General features: G+C 36.4%; 1 protein-coding gene across 5 annotated transcripts in view; it reads left to right on the top strand.

The window, feature by feature from the left end:
• Nucleotides 1–21,205, top strand: part of DNAJB4 (DnaJ heat shock protein family (Hsp40) member B4) — a 43,683-nt gene extending 22,478 nt beyond the window's left edge. For 3 of the 5 annotated variants that reach the window (XM_089920734.1, XM_089920731.1, XM_089920725.1), the window contains exons 2-4: nucleotides 1,386–8,078; nucleotides 15,348–15,916; nucleotides 17,300–21,205. In XM_089920734.1, coding sequence (XP_089776860.1) covers nucleotides 7,868–8,078; nucleotides 15,348–15,916; nucleotides 17,300–17,533 — 1,014 coding nt within the window. In that variant the 5' untranslated portion in view covers nucleotides 1,386–7,867 and the 3' untranslated portion in view covers nucleotides 17,534–21,205. The remainder of the gene's footprint in view (nucleotides 1–1,385; nucleotides 8,079–15,347; nucleotides 15,917–17,299) is intronic. The other 2 variants (XM_022581035.3, XM_022581037.2) reach the window with 2 other exon arrangements.
• The last annotated feature ends 822 nt before the right edge of the window (nucleotides 21,206–22,027 follow it).

Genomic DNA, 22,027 nt, shown 5'->3' with positions numbered 1-22,027 from the left:
AGTTTTGTTGTTGTTGTTGTTGTTTGCGGTACGCGGGCCTCTCACTGTTGTGGCCTCTCCCGTTGCGGAGCACCGGCTCCGGACGTGCAGGCTCAGCGGCCATGGCTCACGGGCCCAGCCGCTCCGCGGCATGTGGGATCCTCCCGGACCGGGGCACGAACCTGTGTCCCCTGCATCGGCAGGCAGACTCTCAACCACTGCGCCACCAGGGAAGCCCCACAGTTATTTTTTTAATACTAAAATTCAGTGATGAAGGTCTGAAAAGGGAACATGGCAAAGGGCATGATCTTAGAGGATGCCTGAGTCCTTTGGGGGTGATTCTGGTAGTTACTCTAATGCTTTATACCAAGCAAAATTTCTTCAGTAAAGAGAGATCATTGGTCAATAGACCTTCAAGTGGTAGCAGAATAGTTTGTATAGCTTAAAATAATGCAAACAACTTATATGTATATGTCATTATATAAATTTTAGTGCTTTCATGCATATTATTTGATTCTCACAATAACATTTGTGAGATAGGAATTCAAAGAAATTAAATGATTTGCCTAAATTACCTACTAAATGGCAGAGCTGAGATTAGGAACTAAGCATTGAAATTCTTAGGTCTTTATTTACTATTTAACTTATACTTTAGACATTTGTAGCCCCTTTATGCTAGTCCACTAGTAGGAATTGAAGATTCAGTGATAAATAATAGTTCTCCCTAGGCATCTTTCAAGTAATATAGTATGATTGAGGTATATGAGGCAGCAACAGAAATCAAGGCTGGAGGGATTTTCTGACTCTCAAATCAAAGATATATATTTTAAAAATATAAACACAACTTTTTATCCATTTATTTTTAAATTGACAAATAGGCTTTATTTTTTCGATCAGTTTTATGATCACAGCACAATTGAGTGGAAGGTACAAAGATTTCCCATAAACCTCCTGCTTCTAAACATGCATAGCCCCCCCCATTATCAACATCTCCCACTAGATGGAACGATGAACTTATATTGATACATTATTATCACCCAGAGTCCGTAATTTACATTAGGTTTCACTCTTGGAGTTGTATATTCTATGGGTTTGGACAAATATATAATGACATTTGCCTACCATTCAGTATTATACTGAGTAGTTTCACTACCTTAAAATCCTCTGTACTCCACCTATTGATCCTTCCCTTTCCACTAACCCCTGGCAACCACTGATCTTTTTATTGTCTCCATAGTTTTGCCTTTCCAAAATGTTACATAGTATGTAGTCTTTTCACACTGGCTTCTTTCACAAATAGTATGCATTTATTTAAGTTTCCTCCATGTTTTTATATGGCTTGATAGCTCATTTCTTTTTATTTTCTTGTTTTTAAATTTATTATTTTTTTCTGCCTGCCAATGCAGGGGACACGGGTTCGAGCCCTGGTCTGGGAAGATCCCACATGCCGCGGAGCAACTGGGCCCGTGAGCCACAATTACTGAGCCTGCGCGTGCGATGAAGAGTGGCCCCCACTTGCCACAACTAGAGAAAGCCTTTGCACAGAAACGAAGACCCAACACAGCCATAAATTAATTAATTTTTTAAAAGAATTATTATTTTTTAAACTCATTTCTGTTTAGTGCTGAATAGTGTTCCATTGCCTGAATGGGATTTTACCACAGTTTATCTATTCACCTACTGAAGGACATCTTGGTTGCTTCCAAGTTTTGGCAATTATGAATAAAGCTGCTATAAACATTCATGTGCAGGTTTTTGTGTGGATATTGGTTTTCAACTCCTTTGTGTAAATACCAAGAAGCACGATTACCAGACCACATGATGGATGTATTTTTTGTAAGAAATCACCAAACTTTCTTCCAAAGTGGAAGACATTCCTGTCATCAATGAAAGAGAGTTCCTGTTGCTCTACGCCAGCATTTGGTATTGCCAGTGTTCTGGATTTTGGCCATTCTAGTAGGTGTGTTATGGTATCTTATTGTTTTAATATGCATTTCCCTGATGACATACACTGTGGAGCATCTTTTCATATGCTTATTTGCCGTCTGTATATCTTTGGTGAGGTGTCTGTTAAGGTCTAAAAAATGTTAACCCATTTTTTAACTGAGTTGTTTGTTTTCTTATTGTTGAGTTTTGGAGTTCTTTATGTATTTTGGATAACAGTCCTTTACCAGATATGTCTTTTGAAATATTTTCTTCCAGTCTGTGGCTTGCCTTTTCATTCTTTTGACAGTGCCTTTGTCAACAGAAAATTGTAATTTTAATGAAATCCAGCGTATGAATTCTTTCTTTCATGAATTGTTCCTTTGGTATCATATTTTAAAAACATTGCCAAACCCAAGGTCATCTAGATTTTTTCCTATGTTCTAGGAGTTTTATCATTTGCATTTTACGTTTACGTCTGTGATCCATTTTGAGTTAATTTTTGTGAAGGGTATAAAGTCTGTATCTAGATTCATTTCTTTGCAAGTGGATGTCCAGTTGTTCAAACACTATTTTTTCTCTATTATATTGCCTTCATTCTTTTGTCAGAGATCAGTTAACTATACTTATATGAGTCTATTTCTGGGCTCCCTATTCTGTTTTATTGACCTTTTTGCCTTTCCTGATCTATTGTTCTTTCACCAATACCACACTGTCTTGGTACGGTATTTGAAATACACTGCATTTGAATACAATGGATGCTACCTATATGATGTCTTAATGATTCTAAATTTAACGAGAGTCAAGATGAGTAAGTAGAAAATAACTGGAATATTTGGAAAAAGCCAATTCTTAGTTGGATAGCTTTTCTGTGAGTGGATGTGTATGCTTGTAAATAAGGGCATTTTGTTATACATATGGTATAGTAATCATTTTTCCAGGAAAAAATTCTTCTAGTTCATATGATGAAATCATTGTTATCATTACAGTAGCTAAAACTTGCATGGATTGCACTATCCACATTTAAGTGCATCACACATTTATCTCATTTAATCCTCATAACAGCCCTGCAAAGTAGGTGTTAATGTTAATCCCATTGGACAGATAAGGAAACTGAGGCACAGAACGGTTAAGTCCAAGGCCACACAACTAGTAAGTGGTGTTGCCAGGATTCTAATACAGGCAGTCTGTCTCCAAAGTCTGTGCTTTTACCTACTACACTGTCAATATTCCCTGATAAACCTTAGCAGATTTTATAACCACTATTCAAATATCTCAAGCACTGTTAACAAGGTATAAAAGAGCCTCAGTTTGCTTATTCTTGGATAAGAAGTATCAGGGAATGGAAGTCATAAGTTACTAATATTAATACTAAATGAGAAATTTCAGTTCTGAATGTACCGAGTTAACTAAATATTGACAGAAAAAGTTTTCAGCAGGAACATCGGTAAACTATTAGAAATCATTTGTATTCAAGTATTGCAGTGATGATCTAAATTTTAATAGTAATTTCTTCTGAGACTCTAGAAGGCTTACTGTCTTTCTCTGTACTAATTTTCTTGTAAATTGAGAAATGATTTGTGAATTGAAGAAATAAAACTTACTTTTTTATTGTCTGTGAATAAAGCCAAAGTAGAAGGTGAAGATGGTATCAGTTGAATGACTAGTTATATACTTCCAGGGTTTGTTGGGGTTTTTTTTTGCGGTACGCGGGCGTCTCACTGTTGTGGCCTCTCCCGTTGCGGAGCACCGGCTCCGGACGTGCAGGCTCAGCGGCCATGGCTCACGGGCCCAGCCGCTCCGCGGCATGTGGGATCCTCCCAGACCGGGGCACGAACCCGTGTCCCCTGCATCGGCAGGCAGACTCTCAACCACTGCGCCACCAAGGAAGCCCCAGGGGTTTTTTTTGTAGTTAAAATACTATTATCTTTAGCTCTCATTCTCTAAACATGTTTAATATTTAAACCGTGGTGATAAAATCAGAAAGGACACATACTTCTGTAAAAATAATTTCTCTGTACTTATTAAAGCATAATATCCCAAATAAGGACGTTTTATTAAAGTTATTAAAAATAAAATGTAATGTCATTAGAATATTTACTTAATTCTGGCCCTCGACTCCCTAAAAGAGAGTGATACACTTCCCTCAAATATATTATTAAGCACAAAAGTTTTGTTGCTATTAACTTTTATAAACAAAATAATAAACATACTTAAGTTTTATGATTTTATTGAAAAAATTAAAATCATTTCTTTAAAATACATTGTAACTTTTGTAACTTGTCCCTCAGTTAGAGATGAACCACCTCTACCCCAGCATGAGAACTTGACCTTGTAAACTGTAAGCATTAAAAAGAAGAATCTCACTCTTTGTAATTTTCTTTTAATAAAGGGAAGAGAATTGTGTTTTCATGGAATAATCTCATCTATGTTTGAGTAATAAAAATTAAAAAATACAAACACTAATTTCATATCCTTGTTAAAAATATAGCAGCCTTAAAGAAATTAAAGAAAAAAAAAAGGGTGTTCCTAACTTGTTAGTTTTTGTTCTCTTCAAATTTTCTGCCACACATACACATACCTATAAAATTAAATAAGCACTGATTTATGTGATTTTTAAACTGTTTCACATAGACTTATTATGTAATTTTTTTGGTTTTGTTTTTATTTTTACTTTTAAAAGCACACTTATTAGATGAGCTTTGCTTACATCTCTGCTCCATTTTCCCTACAGGCTGCCATTACTCCTTGCTTTACACTATTTTTGTCATGATAATTATTTACAGGGGTGACAATTGCTCTTGCGCCCCCCATCCCCCCCAAAAAAACAACCCACATTCATCTCATCTCAAACAAACTTGGATGAAGAAGATTGAATGTAAAGTGATTGTGTAATGGATTTTCAACTTTTAAGTGTATGTAAGAGTAAAATGTCTCTCAAGTACTATGGAGTGTAATAATGACCACATTGATCCATTACCCTATTGCGTGTAATTGCAATGGGTATATTTGTATATATAATTTTTTCTTTGAATTATTTCCTAAGAAATTTCCAGGTATGATATTTACAGTGCTTCTAAAATCATTTAAATAACCATTCCTAAATGTTTGAAAGAGTTATTTACACTGCTCATTTTACCAAAACTAGCTAGATTATTTTACCAAAGCCTAGCTAGATTATTTTACTATTTAAAGTCTTAAAATTATAATTTCTTCCTTATTAACTTGGAATTTCCAAGTTGAGGGGAATTCTTGCATCTCAACACTACTACTATAATCCCTTTGTGTGCTTATGATATTTGAAAAAATATGAAAATCCTTTATCACCATTCTCTATGTGTGAAGAGCCAGATTTCTTTCCATTTGTTAACATGTAATGCATTTTTCAGAAATGTGAAAGATCTAGCCTTTGGGTTCTGAAATCAGTTAATATGTCAAGTCCTGATAATGTTTCTAGCTCTCTGAAAATGATTGAATCAGATAAGAATCTGTTTTTTTTTTAGTTCCCAGCATTACCCACCAGAACAATTCAGAATTTTCATATTACTATACCAGTGTTCTTTGGTAATAAATATTTAAAGGAACTCTCTTGGAAATTAATTCTAGAATAGATGATTTTTATTATATTTTTACTCTACTCTCAATGCTGATCATTGCACTGGATTCCAACTTGCAATATGCTTTTTTAAAAAGCAGTCGTCTTAAGGTGACTTTGGATATTAGCATTTTTCCTTAAGTTTTCTGGATTTGAAAGTTTATCTTTTGACATTGACTATTCCTTGGTAGGACTAAAAATATTTGCTGAATAGCTGGCAAACCTCTGTAACCTGTAAGTAGGCTAGATAAATACGATACCTTTCTATACCAAGGTGTTTCTAGAGTTTTGAGAAATAGTAAATCCTAGCTGTCAAAATGGACAAAGAGGAACATTATGAAAGAATTGCTGAATCATTAATGTAAGGCTGATTGGTGTATAGAGTAGGTGTTCCCATATTTTTAAAGGTTAACGTGATCATCACCCTTTCTTTATACTCTAAACATACAGGTACATTTACTTTTTCTCATAACTGTTCTGTTTTCTTTTAATTTTACAGACTTAAGATATTCAATACAGTGCTCTGTACAATTCTTTTGACATTTTTTTATGTCACACTAACATTTAGCAGGGATTACCTAAAGTGGTATGATAGGAAGGTTTTGTTTTGTTATTTATTTATTTATTTATTTTTGGCTGTGCTGGGTCTTCGTTGCTGCGCTCAGGCTTTCTCTAGTTGTGGCAAGTGGGGGCTACTCCTCATTGCGATGCACGGGCTTCTCAATGTGGTGGCTTCTCTTGTTGCAGAACACGGGCTCTAGGCACGCAGGCTTCAGTAGTTGTGGCATACGGGCTCAGTAGCTGTGGCTCGCGGGCTATAGAGCGCAGGCTCAGTAGTTGTGGCACACGGGCTTAGCTGCTCTGCTGCATGTGGGGTTTTCCTGGACCAGGGCTCAAACCCGTGTCCCCTGCATTGGTAGGCAGGTTCTTAACCACTGCGCCACCAGGGAAGCCCAGGAAGGTTTTTATTTTATTCTTTTTTCTTTCTGTGTTTTCCAAAATCTTCAGTTAGCATTTATATTTATAATTAGGGAAACTGTGAGGGTTTTTTTGTTTGTTTTTTTTGTTTTTTTGCGGTATGCGGGCCTCTCACTGTTGTGGCCTCTCCCGTTGCGGAGCACAGACTCCGGACGCGCAGGCTCAGCGGCCATGGCTCACGGGTCCAGCCGCTCCGCGGCATGTGGGATCTTCCCGGACCGGGGCACGAACCCGTGTCCCCTGCATCGGCAGGCGGACTCTCAACCACTGCACCACCAGGGAAGCCCGGGAAAGTGTGTTTGTAAAAGAAAAAATATCTCTCATATTATGCCTCATAAATAGCATATCCAGATTTTAAGCTGATCCAGTTAAAGTCTTAAAAGAAACATGAGTTTTTACTGTCTGTAACCTGATACTTTCTCCTATCATTCCTGAAGCAGGACAAAAATTCTTTAAATAGTGACCCTAGGAGTGGGGAGGGCAGATCTCATTCTGTTTTAGTTGAAGTAACTAAAATCAGATATGAAGCTTTCAGAAGTTATTAGTTTGCCTGAACTATTAACTCTTGTATACTACAAAAAAAAAAAGTTAAAATCATCAGCTAAAGTCATATTTAAGTCCTTTACTGACTTTAAAACCTTGCTTTTGATATTTATGACATGTAGACTTTTACAGTGCCAAATTCCTGGCATTTCTGATTGATAGACCCTAGGAATTTTGAAAATGACACAAATTATTTGACAATTTTAATTTAAACAAACCATATTTTAGTATTGTATATCTTACATTTGAATAACTTGAAGTTGAAATTAATATACCTAAAATAAGTATTTTTATTTGTATAATAACTTTAACTTATTTTAATGGTAAGATACTTAATGGCTATAATGATTTTTTTGTTGCTTTTTTACCTAGAATGGAGTAAATAAATGTGTAGTTAGGACATTCTGTGCTGAAATATTGGTTTCTTAATCCACTTGGCCTCTTAAAAAGGACATAAAAATGGTAGAGCCAGAAGGAAAATGAATAGTTAATCGTGGAGGAGGAGAAAACCTAGCTCAATACTTTGACTAGAGGCAGCTGGGGAAGTGACGTCCTGTAGCATTTGCTGTTCTAGAAAGTACAGAGACACGTAGTGAAAATGGGAGGATCTAGAAGGAGGCTGTCTCCTGTGTAGTGTATATTTATCTGTAAGTGAGCTGTTGGGGAAGGCATTAAATACAGAGACACTGTCTGCTTGCTGCCTTAAGACAGCAAAGCAGAATTGCTGATTTGCTTTAACTTTTAAAATACCCAGCTTGGTTTATTTTTCGTAGAATCATTGTATTGCTAAGACTGGGGACGCTGTTTTCTTTCACAAAGGGAATCTAAGTTCATTTCAAGGCATTCGAAATGGGGAAAGACTATTATTGCATTTTGGGAATTGAAAAAGGAGCTTCAGATGAAGATATTAAAAAGGCTTACCGAAAACAAGCCCTCAGATTTCATCCGGACAAGAACAAATCTCCTCAGGCAGAGGAAAAATTTAAAGAGGTCGCAGAAGCTTATGAAGTATTGAGTGATCCTAAAAAGAGAGAAATATATGATCAGTTTGGGGAGGAAGGTAAGTATTCAGTGTACATCTTTCTGTTTCTCCAGCTCTGTCTCTCTTTTTTCTCTCTCAGCCTTCTGGTTATTAAATTAAATTCTCTGACATTTCAAAAGTAGAAAGACAAATAATGGATGAAAACAAGATTTCATCTCTGATCATATGAATGAATGTTATATAGCTATGAATGAAATGTATTTGTTTGCCTTTTTATGAATTTTGACATTTTGTAATATGTATATTCTACCATTAGATTTATAATGTTAACATTATGTTTGAAAAGAAACCTTAAATTCCCATACTCATTAAGAAATTGTGTCAAAAGTCTTATGCAACCTGTTTTGTTTTCTAAAGAATTTTCTGTCAGAACCAATAAAGATCCTTTAGTCATTTAAAATCTTAAGATTGGCAGTTCAAATTCTGGGTAGTTTATATTTTATTCACAAAAACAAAAGAAGTTTTTTGCCTTTCTTATGGCAAAGCTAGTTTAAATTAAACAGGACAGAATCGTCTCTCTGAGAAGCCGAAGGCCCAGGCATTTAGCTGTAGTTGTTTTTGGCATTCTGCCTGGAGAGGAAAGAATTTTCCTGATGTCATAAAATACCAGAACAAGTTTTTAGCTTAATTGTAAACAGTAATTGTGTGCCAAGAAAATGAGATCTCAGAAATATAATTTTTTGACCTAAAATGGCCACCTAGTTAGAACAATTATTGATTTACTTTAAGGTAACATTATTTCTTTTAAAATTTTACTATCTAGGTATAGAGGAAGGCATGATAACTTCCCTTTCCTCTCCTTGCCACACTTTTGTTTCTTGGATTGTGAGATCAGAAACTAGTTGAATACAGTAAATGGGAATAATTGAAGATTATCCTTTTATCATTCTGGATTTTAAAGTGTTTATCCATCATCTCCATATAAATGTAGCTATAAAGTAAGACTATTTTAAATCGCTAATTTAACAACAACACTTTAATTTCTACAGGTTCTGGGATTTTCAACGTTTTATATCAGGACTAAGTTGTTTTATTACTAATTTTTCTCCCCAGATGTTTTTTTTTAAATCATTGTAGTTATGAAAACTTTTCTCGGGTTTTTTGCTTCCTTTATTGCATTTAATGTTAAATTTTCCTAATTAGAAATATATCCTAAAGTATAGTGAAGTAGCAACTGCTTATTTTGAGTTAAAACATTAAATTTAGATAAGCAGGGTGATTGTGTAGAGGGTTTTTTGTTGTTGTTCTTTGTTTTTGATCTGAGTTGCCCCAAATTGCAGTTTCTGCTGCCAGTTTTGGTGTGATGAGGACCTGCAGTATCAGGTTCTTACAAAGTAAATACTGGAAAAAGCAAATAGTGGGCAGTTCAATCCTGTTGGTTCCTTATGGCCATACTACTCAAAATACTATGATTTGGTTCTTCTCAAAACCTAAGCAGGATTCTGAGATACTACTAACCATATACTACTCTTTCTGAAGAAGTTATTTTGTAATTTTGTAAAGAAATCTACAAACATGGAGTAACACAATAAATTCCCATGAAAAAGCAAATATCCACTGATTTAATCCCCATCTCACAAATAGCTCAAATCTGTCTATAACTAAACCATAAGATTCAGTGTTTACTAAGGATATTTGCAGAATTTTCAAGTCACCAAATGATACATTTTTCTTGGCTTAATATTACCTCTTAATAGTGTTTTTCTTGGGTGATATTTCTCCAGTTTGATTTTTACTGAGCATCACCAGTGAGTGAATTTTAAAAAGACTAAAACAGGATCATCTGTGTACCCCAAATCTTTTTTTGTTCTTGACTCAGGTAATTGATATAAGCAATAGAGGTAATAGGGAAGAATAAGTTTTTTAAAGCATTGAAATATATTATTCAGAAATATAATTCTCTAGTTATGTTACTTTAAAATACAGTTAAATGAAAGTTATTCGATTATGTTTTAGAAATTATCTTCCTTTACAGAAAAGCATTATATTTACTTATCCTTTATTTAAAATACCTCGTTACGTATACTGTTAAAATGTGGGAAAATACTTTTTGTCTTTGCCTGTCATTGATCTGTTTGTGCCGGCAGGCCTGGTTCCATAGCCCTATGTGTTTCTCTAGAAGTAACATAACAATAATTTTAGGACTGTGGGGCCATTACTAATTTACCTGATATACTTTTTTCCCCCAATTATTGCATTCTTTTGCAAGGCCTGAGACTGTGGAAATAAGGAACCGTGAACTGAGAATTGTATGAGTTGAACATGCTAATTTATATATTTAGGACCTACCAGAACCAGTGATCCCAGTATATTTGTGTTTTGAAAATCTCTAATATCCACAATTTTTTTTTTATATCTACTTGGTTGTGGTTTTTGTTTGTTTGTTTGTTTGTTTAATTCATTTATTTGGTTGCGTTGGGTCTTTGTTGGTGCTCGCGGGCTTTCTCTAGTTGCGGAGAGCAGGGGCTCCTCTTCGTTGCGGTGCTCAGGCTTCTCACTGTGGTCGCTTCTCTTGTTGCGGAGCACCAGCTCTAGGCGTGCGGGCTTCAGTAGTTGCGGCACACGGGCTCAGTGGTTGTGGCTCTTGGGCTCCAGGGCACAGGCTCAGTATTTGTGACGCACGGGCTTAGTTGCTCCGCAGCATGTGGGATATTCCCGGACCAGACGTTGAACCCGTGTCCCCTGCATTGGCATGCGGACTCCTAACCAGTGAGCCACCAGGGAAGCCCCTCTAATATCCACAATTTTAAATTCTGAGTTTTTTAAAGGTTGAATAAAAATAGAGATGTTTTGAAAGTATCATATGACCCAGCATTTCCACTCCTAGGAATCTGTAAAAGAGAAATGAAAATACAGGTCCATAGAAAGACATGTACGTGAGTGTTCACAGCAGCACCATTTGTGATGGCCCCAAATGAAAAAATCCGAAAGTTTCATCTTTTAGTGAATGGATAAAGTGTGTTGTATATGTATATACACACACACACACACAAATACTACTTAGCAATTAAAAGGACTGATTTAATAAAACATGGAATAACCTCATGAACTATGCTAAAAAAGTCAGATGTAAATGACTACATATTCTGTTACTCCATTTATATGAAATGCATGGATAAGGCAGATTTATAGAGAAAGATAGCAGATCAGTGGTTGCCTAGGGCTAGAGGTGGGAGCAGGGATTAACTATGAATAGAAATGAAAGAACTCTTTGGGTTGATGGAAATGTTTTATAACTGGATTGTAGTGATGGTTGCACAATTCTACAACTTCACTAAAACTACTGTATATTTACAATGGGTTAATTTTATTGTATGTAATAAATAAAACTATTTTTCCATATAGAGACGTTTCTCCATAGTTGAATCATTTGAAACAAAAAACATAGAACTACAGAAATTGAAAATTGGATTTTGATCCAGTCTCTCCCGTAAAGTTTTAGGTTTAGTTCTGAATTGTTCCGTGATGTCAACAGAAGTTTATATTAAAAGACTTTAAAAAAAAAAAAGATTTTCAATAACACATTTTCATAGTAGTCTAGTTTTCTAACATTTCTTTTTCCTTATGCCTTCTTTTTTTATTGTTTATGTTTTACTCAATAACTTAAATATTGAAAGGTAGTATTTATATGATCAAATTTGTGTTTAGTATATTAATCTTTATACTAGCTTGCAACTTCTGTTCTTCATATAGTTAATCAACTGAATTTATTTACTATATATTTTTTTAAATGAGTAAATTGTATTTTTATGAATCAAAGCTGTCTAAAGAATTTCATTATGCTAGTTAACTCTGTAAGTATTTTTTATAAATCTGGGTTCTCACATATTAGATCTCCTTAAAGAAAGTTTTTAAAGTCCTATAATTTTTTTTCTTTGAAATCCTAATTCTTCTCCAATGCTGCTGCTTTTGATAAACTTTTAATCAACTAACTAACGGATATCATTGTTATGGATAGTCTCCCAGACACATAATTGTTTCTGGATTGCAAATTGGTTGATTGGTTGTTTTTTAAATAATAGCTGTCGGTACAGCATACGTAAATGTTGACTCTGGGGTGCATTTCTTGCTCACACAAGTGATGATGATGTCTAGAAAAAATTTTGGATAGCAGAGGGAATCTAGCTGAATATTAAAATTTTCCATGAGCAGTCAGGATGTATGTAGTAAAGAGTTGACTCTGTAGTTGATGACAGGCTTGTTACAATTCAAGTGCCAGGCAATGCAAGTGATACTTGCATAATAATTCATGTTGTATTGGTGTGAATTTTGGTAGGATTTTTCTCAGTCATAGAGGATACGTAGTTGACTGTTTAGTGTCAAAGCTGCATTGTTGGCTGTTAGCTTTGATAAACGTCACTTCAGACAGTGTGTGAATCTTCTCAGGGACTCTGTAATCCTGATTGAGTTACCATTTTTGGCAGAGGAAGGAAGGGCTTTTAGAGAAAAGCCAAACCCATGATGTAATAACTTAAAATGTTGTTCTTTCTTTTCATGAATCCATTATAGGTCCAAAACATTTAGATTTTGTCTTGTAGAGGGTTAGATTGGGCAGGCTAATTCACTCAATTTACTTTATTAACTCTGTTAAATTATTATACTCTATTTGTGGGATGAAAGATGAAGTGATTGAAATAATTTAGCATTGGTTTAATCACATTGGTAATGACCTTGAGTTATATGATATATATATATATCATTTTTTTAAAATCTGCCATTAGCTTTTTTTAACATTTGGAGTTATAACTATACCACTAAAATTTATAAAAAGAAGTTTTGGATGAGCTGTGTGTTAAAAGTTCTTGTCCTGCTTGTACTTGTCATTCTGGTTCTACAAGGCATATCCGTGAGTGCTATTTGGATATATCATCCAATACATATATTGACAATTTTCAAATTGTTAGATTTCTTTTTGTGTCTCCAGATTTCTATTCACGGATGAAGGTAAAAATTTAAACATCATCTGACACTGTTGGATGAAGTAGAGTATATGTATACCTTTTAGTGGAAGTTGCCAAATAGAATAAGACACGTAAAGCTCTGTGAAATCACGCTGAGTGACTTCAGTAGAATTTTTTATTATTAAATTTCTCATATATGTGTATGTGTGATTATACTTTATGTTGTTTTTGCTTCTGCCTTTTCTCAAATATCTTGACACTCAAAATACACTTTAAAGTTTAATTTTGGAGGCTTTAAGAATTAGTTCATTCCCTTTATTCAATGAACATGAGCGGGGCTTCCCTGGTGGCGCAGTGGTTGAGAGTCTGCCTGCCAATGTGGGGGGCATGGGTTCGAGCTCTGGTCTGCGAGGATCCCACATGCCACGCAGCAACTGGGCCCGTGAGCCACAACTACTGAGCCTGCGCATCTGGAGCCTGTGCTCCACAACAAGAGAGGCCGCGATAGTGAGAGGCCCGCACACCCGATGAAGAGTGGCCCCCATTCGCCGCAACTAGAGAAAGCCCTCACACAGAAACGAAGACCCAACACAGCCAAAAATAAATAAATAAATTTAAATAAATAAATAAACATGAGCGCCTCTCATTTTCAGACCTGTATGCATGAGCAATGCAAAAATGAATAAAATGTATTTCTTGCCCTCAAATTGGTCACTGCTTGAATATATTGGAATCTCTTAGTTTAATTCGCTTGACTTTTTCTTTACAGTTTCATAATTTTTATATTCTTTTCCTGCTTGTTTCCTTGGTCAGGAATGCCCGTAAGGCTTATTCAGAAACTTTGCTGATACTGTAATGATATAAATCCTTGTCAGTATTGATCCCTTAAAAGATCACTATACTGTTGTTCTGTGGGTTTCAGTAGAATCTTCCTTCAGTATGTAGTAGAAAATGCTACTTCAAATATGTAATCTCTTGTGAGCTACTTATTACTTAGTTGAGCTTAAAAAAGAGGATCAAAGGGTCACTATCTTGGGGTCTGAAGCAGGTTGACCATAATAGACAGAAATAGCCAGCCCAAAGGCCCTACATGTCAAAAGAGTTCACAGCTCATGATTTCAGTCTTTTCACATGCTGTTGAAATTAATGCTATCACGTGGTATGCCTAGATAAAGAATTTCGTTATCTAGGATAGGATAACAATTTTAGTGTCTAAAATTTTTTTTCATAGGGTTTTCTGTTATTAGAATTTTTTCCCTTTCTGCCACAAATGAGTTCTATTTAATTCTTAAACAGTGAAAGGTGATCTGAAATACAGATAGTTAGTATAAATACGGTATTTTATATTATTGATTTGTGCTCACTGATTATAATGGTACTCAAAGATTTAGGTTACGTATTTTGCATTGATTCCTGAAGACCTTTCAATTGACATCTTTTATTTTTTATTATTATTTTTCTATTTTATTGAAGTATAGTTGATTTACAATGTTGTGTTAATTTCTGCTATACAGCAAAGTAATTCAGTTATATATATATATATTCTTTTTTATATTCTTTTCCATTATGGCTTATCACAGGATATTGAATACAGTTCCCTGTGCTATACAGTAGGACCTTGTTGTTTATCCATCCTATATATACTAGTTTGCATCTGCTAATCCCGAATTCCCAATTCTTCCCTCCCCCACCCCTTGAACGACATCTTTTAAAAACTTAAATTTATATACTTTAGGTTATCAATCCAGTAGCTTATGAGATAAGAGGTTCCCGATTTTTATTTATTTTCTTTTTACCTGTGGAACAAAGACTCAGGAATAATTTATCATTAAAGATGGGGTTTGGGGCTTCCCTGGTGGCGCAGCGGTTAAGAATCCGCCTGCCAGTGCAGGGGACACGGGTTCGAGCCCTGGTTCGGGAGGGTCCCACGTGCCGCGGAGCAACTAAGCCCGTGCGCCACAACTACTGAGTCTGCGCTCTGAAGTCCATGCTCCGCAACAAGAGAAGCCAGCGCAATGAAAAATAGCCCCTGCTCGCCGCAACTAGAGAGGGCCCACCTGCAGCAACAAAGACCCAACGCAGCCAAAAATAAATAAAAATAAAATAAATTAATTTTTAAAAAATGAAGTTTTTTAAAAAAACAAACAAACCAGTTTAAAAAAAAAAGATGGGGTTTGGAAGAAGAATTTGAAAGATAAAAATTTAACTTAGGGTGGAATGATTGGAAGTTATGTAGCTGTTCTGTATTCAGTTATAATGGCATTTCTGGCCAATATTAATAAATAGCAACCTAAGTTAGCCAAAGTTTATTAGTAATACAGTTGTTGAAAGTTTAACTTTCAAGAGTTGTAAGCATTTTTCTAATCATGCTTATCTCTTCATTTAGGGTTGAAAGGAGGGGCAGGAGGTACTGATGGACAAGGAGGTACCTTCCGGTACACCTTTCATGGCGATCCTCATGCCACATTTGCAGCATTTTTCGGAGGTTCCAACCCCTTTGAAATTTTCTTTGGAAGACGGATGGGTGGTGGTAGAGATTCTGATGAAATGGAAGTAGATGGAGATCCTTTTAGCGCCTTTGGATTCAGCATGAATGGATATCCAAGAGACAGGAATTCTGTGGGGCCATCCCGCCTCAAACAAGATCCTCCAGTTATTCATGAACTTAGAGTATCACTTGAAGAAATATATAGTGGTTGTACCAAACGGATGAAGATTTCTCGAAAAAGGTTAAACCCTGATGGAAGGAGTTATCGAACAGAGGACAAAATTCTTACCATCGAGATAAAAAAAGGGTGGAAAGAAGGTACCAAAATTACTTTTCCAAGGGAAGGAGATGAAACACCAACTAGTATTCCAGCAGACATTGTTTTTGTCATTAAAGATAAAGATCACCCAAAATTCAAAAGGGATGGATCAAATATAATTTATACTGCTAGAATTAGTTTACGAGAGGTAAGTTGGTAGGACATAGGATTCTGAAACCAAACAGAATTATGTATGTGATCTTAGGGCATTTATCTAAATAATAGCTAACATTAATTTTATGTTTACTACACATTACTTTTAAAATTATCATAAGAACCTTCTGAGGTAGTACCACTATTATACCTCATTTATGGATAAGATTATACTTTCTAAGTTTAGTTATTTATACTAACAATTTAAATCACAATTTTAAGTGAATTATATACTATGAGGCCTAGTCTGGATTAACTCTACTCTGTTTTTTACAAGTATGGTTTATGAGGTCTGCACTGTAATCTCATCACCTTAGTCCATGTATAGAATTTTTCCAAAATTGTTAACTTGGGTTAATAATTATATAACAAAAAAAGTATTAAAAGACAAAATAATTTATGAGGGTACTGCTTTAATACATTAGTTCGTGTTTGTTCTATTTTTAGGCACTATTTCTCAAATTGGATTGTAATCCTGCAAATAAGGCCGTATCAGTTCCCTGCTTAAAATTCTTAAATGACTCCACATAGCATCTACCATAATGTCTAAACTCTTTATCTTAAAATAAAAGGTTGTTTTTAATCTGATTTCTAACCCTCAATGTATATGCATTTCCCTAAGTTTGATGTATTATTATCTTGTATACCTCTGTGTCATTGTCTGAGCTGTACTCTATGGAACACTGCTGTTCCTCACTCTACCTCAACACCTGCTACTGGTCCAATGCTTACCCCAAACTTACCCCCTGAAGCTAAGGGGGTAGGTTGGGTGCCCTTTCTCTCACAAAAGACTTCTGCACATACTTCTATGCCAACTTTATACTGTAGTATAATTACTAGTTTGCTTCTGAATTCTTTGTGCGTTCCTTGAGGTGGGGTCTGTGTGCATGGTCCCTATGTGCTCAGCCTCTAACAGGAATATATGGCATATAGTAGGTACTCAGTAAATATTTATTGACTAAAACATTAAGTATATTTCTTGTCCTAACATTTTCCCTCCAGAGAAGTTTGTAGTTGCTCCTATCTTATTCTTTCTAGTCCTGAATTTCTCCCTCTTCTCTTCTCCCATTCCACCCCTGCATCTTGAATGTTGTAATAGCAGCCTCAAACAATCCATTTCATTCCAGGTCAATGTGAAAAACATTCTTTCCTCCGTTTTTCCTTTTCTTTTCCTTCCCCTTCTCCTTTCCTTCTTTTGTAAAATGTCTGATTATATGTGTCCTGAAGGGACTTTCTAATGTGGAAAAAGTCTTATAATTATTGATATTCTTTTGGAGGTTAAAAATTTGCCTTAGAGGTATCGTCCTTTACAGCTGGTAATATTTTTGATTAGACTTTTACGTTTTGAAATTTGTTAATTTTATTTGGTCCATTTTAGGCATTGTGTGGCTGCTCATTTAATGTGCCAACAATGGATGGAAGAACCATACCTATGACAATAAATGATATTGTGAAACCTGGAATGAGGCGAAGAATTATCGGATATGGGCTACCGTTTCCAAAAAATCCTGAGCAACGTGGTGACCTTCTAATAGAATTTGAGGTGTCCTTCCCAGATACTATATCCTCATCATCCAAAGAAGTACTTAGGAAACATCTTCCTGCCTCATAGAATGAAAAACTTTGTTACCCATATTTTGATAAGGCACTGAAAATATAAAAGGACTGGCCATTTACTGATGTAGATGTGAATTCTGTATAAAGACATGTAAATTATTTCGAGGGTTCATTAAACTGCATGAATAGACGGGTCAAATAAAAAGGCAAAAGGGATTTTTACAGTTAGAGAAGAAGAGAAAACCATTCACTGTATTTTATTTCATTTCTCCCAAATCAGAAAATTTTAGTATTTTGCTTACATGTAAAACTTTTTTCTGTGGAGTTAGTAGATATATTTCTAATAAAGTACTAGGATATCCAAGTACTTTATTTCTTATATCTTTACATTATCAGTATGATAGGTTCTCACTTATGATGGAAATTTAAATTCTTAACAAAACTATACATGTGATAGGTATTTCTAGAAAATAAAAACCCAAGTCACTTGGAAATCTAGTTAACTAGATTAAAGTCACCATATGAAATGCTGCTATAGGGCTGGTACCCATAAAAGAATATCCTAATACATATGTTTCACCATTTTGATTTTTAAAGTATGTTGTAGCATTTCTTAATAACATAGTTGTAATGTTCTTAAGGGAGACCTTTTCTTCATAAAAAGGATATTAATGTCAATTTATCTCCTGTGGAAATCCCAATTGGCCTGAATTACTGATATTTTAGCAATAGGTTGTTTTTAAAATGCCATACATAATTTTATGCAAGTTGACTATATATCTTGGACTTAATAAATTATAGGTACATTTTATTGTCCACTAGTTAAAAATAATTTGTTTGATAATAAATGTGTTTTTAGAGGAAATATTGCTACTTGGAATTAATTTTCCAATTACACAGCCTTCTATAACTTGCTCATAATATGCTACATGTACCATATGCAATTTCCCTAAAAAGAATAAACTACCACTATGGTGTTAAACCAAATTATGGGGAAAATAAACACTAACTGCTGCTTATGAATGATGTTGCTACTACTTGTTATGCATATAAATATTTTACTTTTTCATATGTATAGATTGCATTCTTAGGTGTTTTAATTTTTAAAATATATTTACGTTTAAAAACTTATTCTGGGGCTTCCCTGGTGGCGCAGTGGTTGAGAGTCCGCCTGCTGATGCAGGGGACACGGGTTCGTGCCCCGGTCCGGGAGAATCCCACATGCCGCAGAGCGGCTGGGCCAGTGAGCCACGGCCGCTGAGCCTGCGCTCCACAGCGAGAGAGGCCACAACAGTGAGAGGCTCGCGTACCGCAAAAAAAAAAAAAAAAAAAATTATTCTGTTTTCTGTTTTATAGCTATAGTGAGAATGATATGTTGAACCAATGTTTTTGGTTCAAAAGTGATTTTCAGGATGCTTGGTATATAAGGTATATTGAGCCCTATCACCTTTCAGCAGAATATTGTCTCTTTTAGAAATTCAACACATAGGTTTTAATCACCACATACTTTAACACTTTATTGAGATATAATTCACCTGCTAAAAAGTTTACCCTTTTAAAGTGTACAATCCAGTGGTTTTAGTATATTCACAGAGTTGTGCAACCACTTTCTAATTCCAGAACATTTTTATCACCCCAGAAAGAAACTGAATAACCATTAGCACCCACTTCACATTCCTCCAGCCCCTGGCAAACACTAATCTACTTTCTGTCCCTATGGATTTATCTATTCTGGACATTTCCTATAAATGGCATCAAACAATGTTTGGCTCTTTTTTTTTTTTTGCTTCTTTCACTTAGCATAATGTTTTCAGGGTACATCCATGTTGCATCATGTATCAGTACTTTGTTCCTTTATGGCAGAATAATATTCCATTGTATGATATACCACCTTCTGTTTATCCATTCATTAGTTGATGGGCATTTAGGTTATTTCCACTTTTTGGCTATTATGAATAATGCCACTATGAACATTTTTGTACAAGTTTTTGTGTACATAATTTTTCAATTCTCTTGGGTATATATATACCTAAGAGTAAAATTGTTGGGAATAACCATATACTTTAGTTGCAAGTGGAAAATGCTTGAAAATACCAGAGAATTCAGCTAATCATGCATATTATTCCATCTAATTCGTAAATGATTCCTTTATAACTTTTCACTGAGTGACATTTAAAACTCCTTAGGGAAGTATGAACATCATGGAAATTTTCTCACAGGTCTAAAGAGATAAGAGTTGAAAAGCATCAGTCAGAGTGGTAGGTGTGGTTTCTATTTTAAACCCACTGTGATTTATTGTAATTTTCTTGATTAAGCATTTTCTCCCAAGTTAAATAAATGATTTGTAGATTAGATAGATGGATAATCTTTGGATTAAAAAGTATTTTTTTAAAGTACAGAATTATTCTTCTAGTAGTAAAATTAATTTGCATTGCTATAGAAAAACTATATCAATGTTTTTCATGTCTTTCAGTATATCAATATCGAATAATGCCTTAGTTTGTAGTAAGTGCCCAATTTTTATTTATTGAATTTGACTTAATGTAAGAGTTTTACAGTTTTCTTATTTACTTAAATTATGAAGGTACTTTTGATTTTAGAATGTTCTCTTTAAATTCAGCCAGGTTCTTGGATACCTGGATAGTTTTGAAGTACTGTGGATCTCAGTAAGCTAATTGATAAACATGTTTACCTACCTTTCCTACAACTAAAATTTGATTGGTACATCATCTCTGTAGCTGTTAGAATTTTGGTTTATGTGAATGTAGTTCTTAAGCCATTCTTATAAAGAGGAAACTGGAGATTTGGGAGAGTAAAGTGAATGACAAAGGAAAATGAGAAGTTTTGGATGCAACCTTAAGCATGAGAAAACCAGAGGCAAAGAACTCCACTCCTGTTTCTGTTAGAGGGGTGGCACTGAGATGAAGACACAAAATCTGGACCAGAAGTACTACTGTGACACTAAATTATAACAGGAGATCTCTATCAGAGAAGAGCTTGGGAAATATTTAGTTATGTTTAATAGGTTAAAGGTTGCACAATATTTTTAATCATTAGTATATATTTTGCATCTCTGGGACTGGGAATGAAAGGGTTCAAGAGATGGGATTAACTGAGAATTCTAAAACCTGAAAAATATGAAACATTGGGAACGAGGCTAGGCTTTTTTTCTTAATTGCCTTTCTTCATATACTTGTTATGTCTAACAAAGGAAAAATAAATTTGCAAGCATCTTACCGAAGCTGTGAGAATGAGCGATCCTGAAAAGTTTCTAGGAAGCAGGGACTGGCAAGCCATATTTATTCCTAGCTAAAGACTATCACTCTTTTGACTTCGTGCAGCCTTCATTTTAGTGAACATAAACGCTGACTTCCGGGCGCAGCCCACCCGAGGGCTGTGCGGCCCCCAGCCCCGACAGGGGGTCCCCGCTCTCCCCAGCTCTGCGCGGCCCCCCTCCCCAGCCTCCTGTAGGACTGGGTGCCAGCTCCGGGCCCACGCACCTGCCGCGCCTCCCGCCCCGTCCCTCCGGTTGAGTTCCCCACCCCACGCCCAGGAACACACGCGCCGACCACCTCCCTCCACCGCAGCCTCCGGCGACCCCATCGCCCGGACCTCTCCACTCGCATCCCCGGGTTCTTCGTGCCCTTCGGTGCGTGGGATCCCACTTCCTCACCCACCCCATTCCGCGCACTCACGGGCTCTCCCGGGGCAGCGCCCAGGCCCGTGCTCCCCAGCGCCTCAGCCTGGCTCAGGCCGGCCGGGCCGACCCACCGGCCGGAAGGGAGGGCGGGGCTCTGGGCCTTCTCAGAGGGCCTGGCCGCTGCGGCTGGGCTACCAACCCTGGCGTTCCCAGGTCAGAGTCCCGGAAAAGCGTTAATCTAAAAACTGCTTGACTAAGATGACAATTGGGTTGGAAACGCGTATGCTCAAGGCAGGGGTTTCTGAGAGTCTATTCTTCCGTGGGCTAGCTTCAGTTGGGCGGGGGCTTTGATTATTTTTGTCCGTTTCTACAGAAACTTTCTTTGAGTTGGATTGCTTCTGAACAAGCTTCTAACTTCCAGCAAGTTGTTCCCGTTCTGTGGTGTTTATGGCGGGACGGGGTGGGGGAGTGGGGTTTGAAACCATCCAGAGATTTCCTGTTTGCGGGTTGTTAAGGACAGAAGGTCAGTTGCAAACCGCAGGGTGGCCAGCAGGTGCCCAGGTGTGACCCACACAGCCCGGATCAGTCTCTGCCCCTGCATCCGTATTGGGAGGGTGTGTGTGTGTGTGTGTGTGTGTGTGTGTGTGTGTGTGTGTGTGTGTGTGTGTGTGTGTGTGTGTGTGTGTGTGTGTGTGTGTGTGTGTGTGTGTGTGTGAGAGAGGGAGGGAGGGAGGGAGAGAGAGAGAGAGAGAGAGATTCCTGTTTGCCTTACTTGGATTTTCTGACTTTTCTGTAACAACCTTGCTTTGCCTTTGGCGAGGGTGGGGCAGAGCTGGGGGAGGAAGCATAAACTAGAAAAGAAAGGAACCCCGGTATTTTCAAGTTTGGATTTTAAAGTCTCAAATCCAA

The sequence above is a fragment of the Delphinapterus leucas genome, chromosome 1 (genome assembly GCF_059928025.1).
Source record: "Delphinapterus leucas isolate spDelLeu-1000000601 "Yukka" chromosome 1, BTC_Dleu_Yukka2, whole genome shotgun sequence".
NCBI lineage: Eukaryota > Metazoa > Chordata > Mammalia > Artiodactyla > Monodontidae > Delphinapterus > Delphinapterus leucas.
Note: the sequence above shows the minus strand (reverse complement) of the source record. Positions and strands in the feature narration are given on the sequence as shown.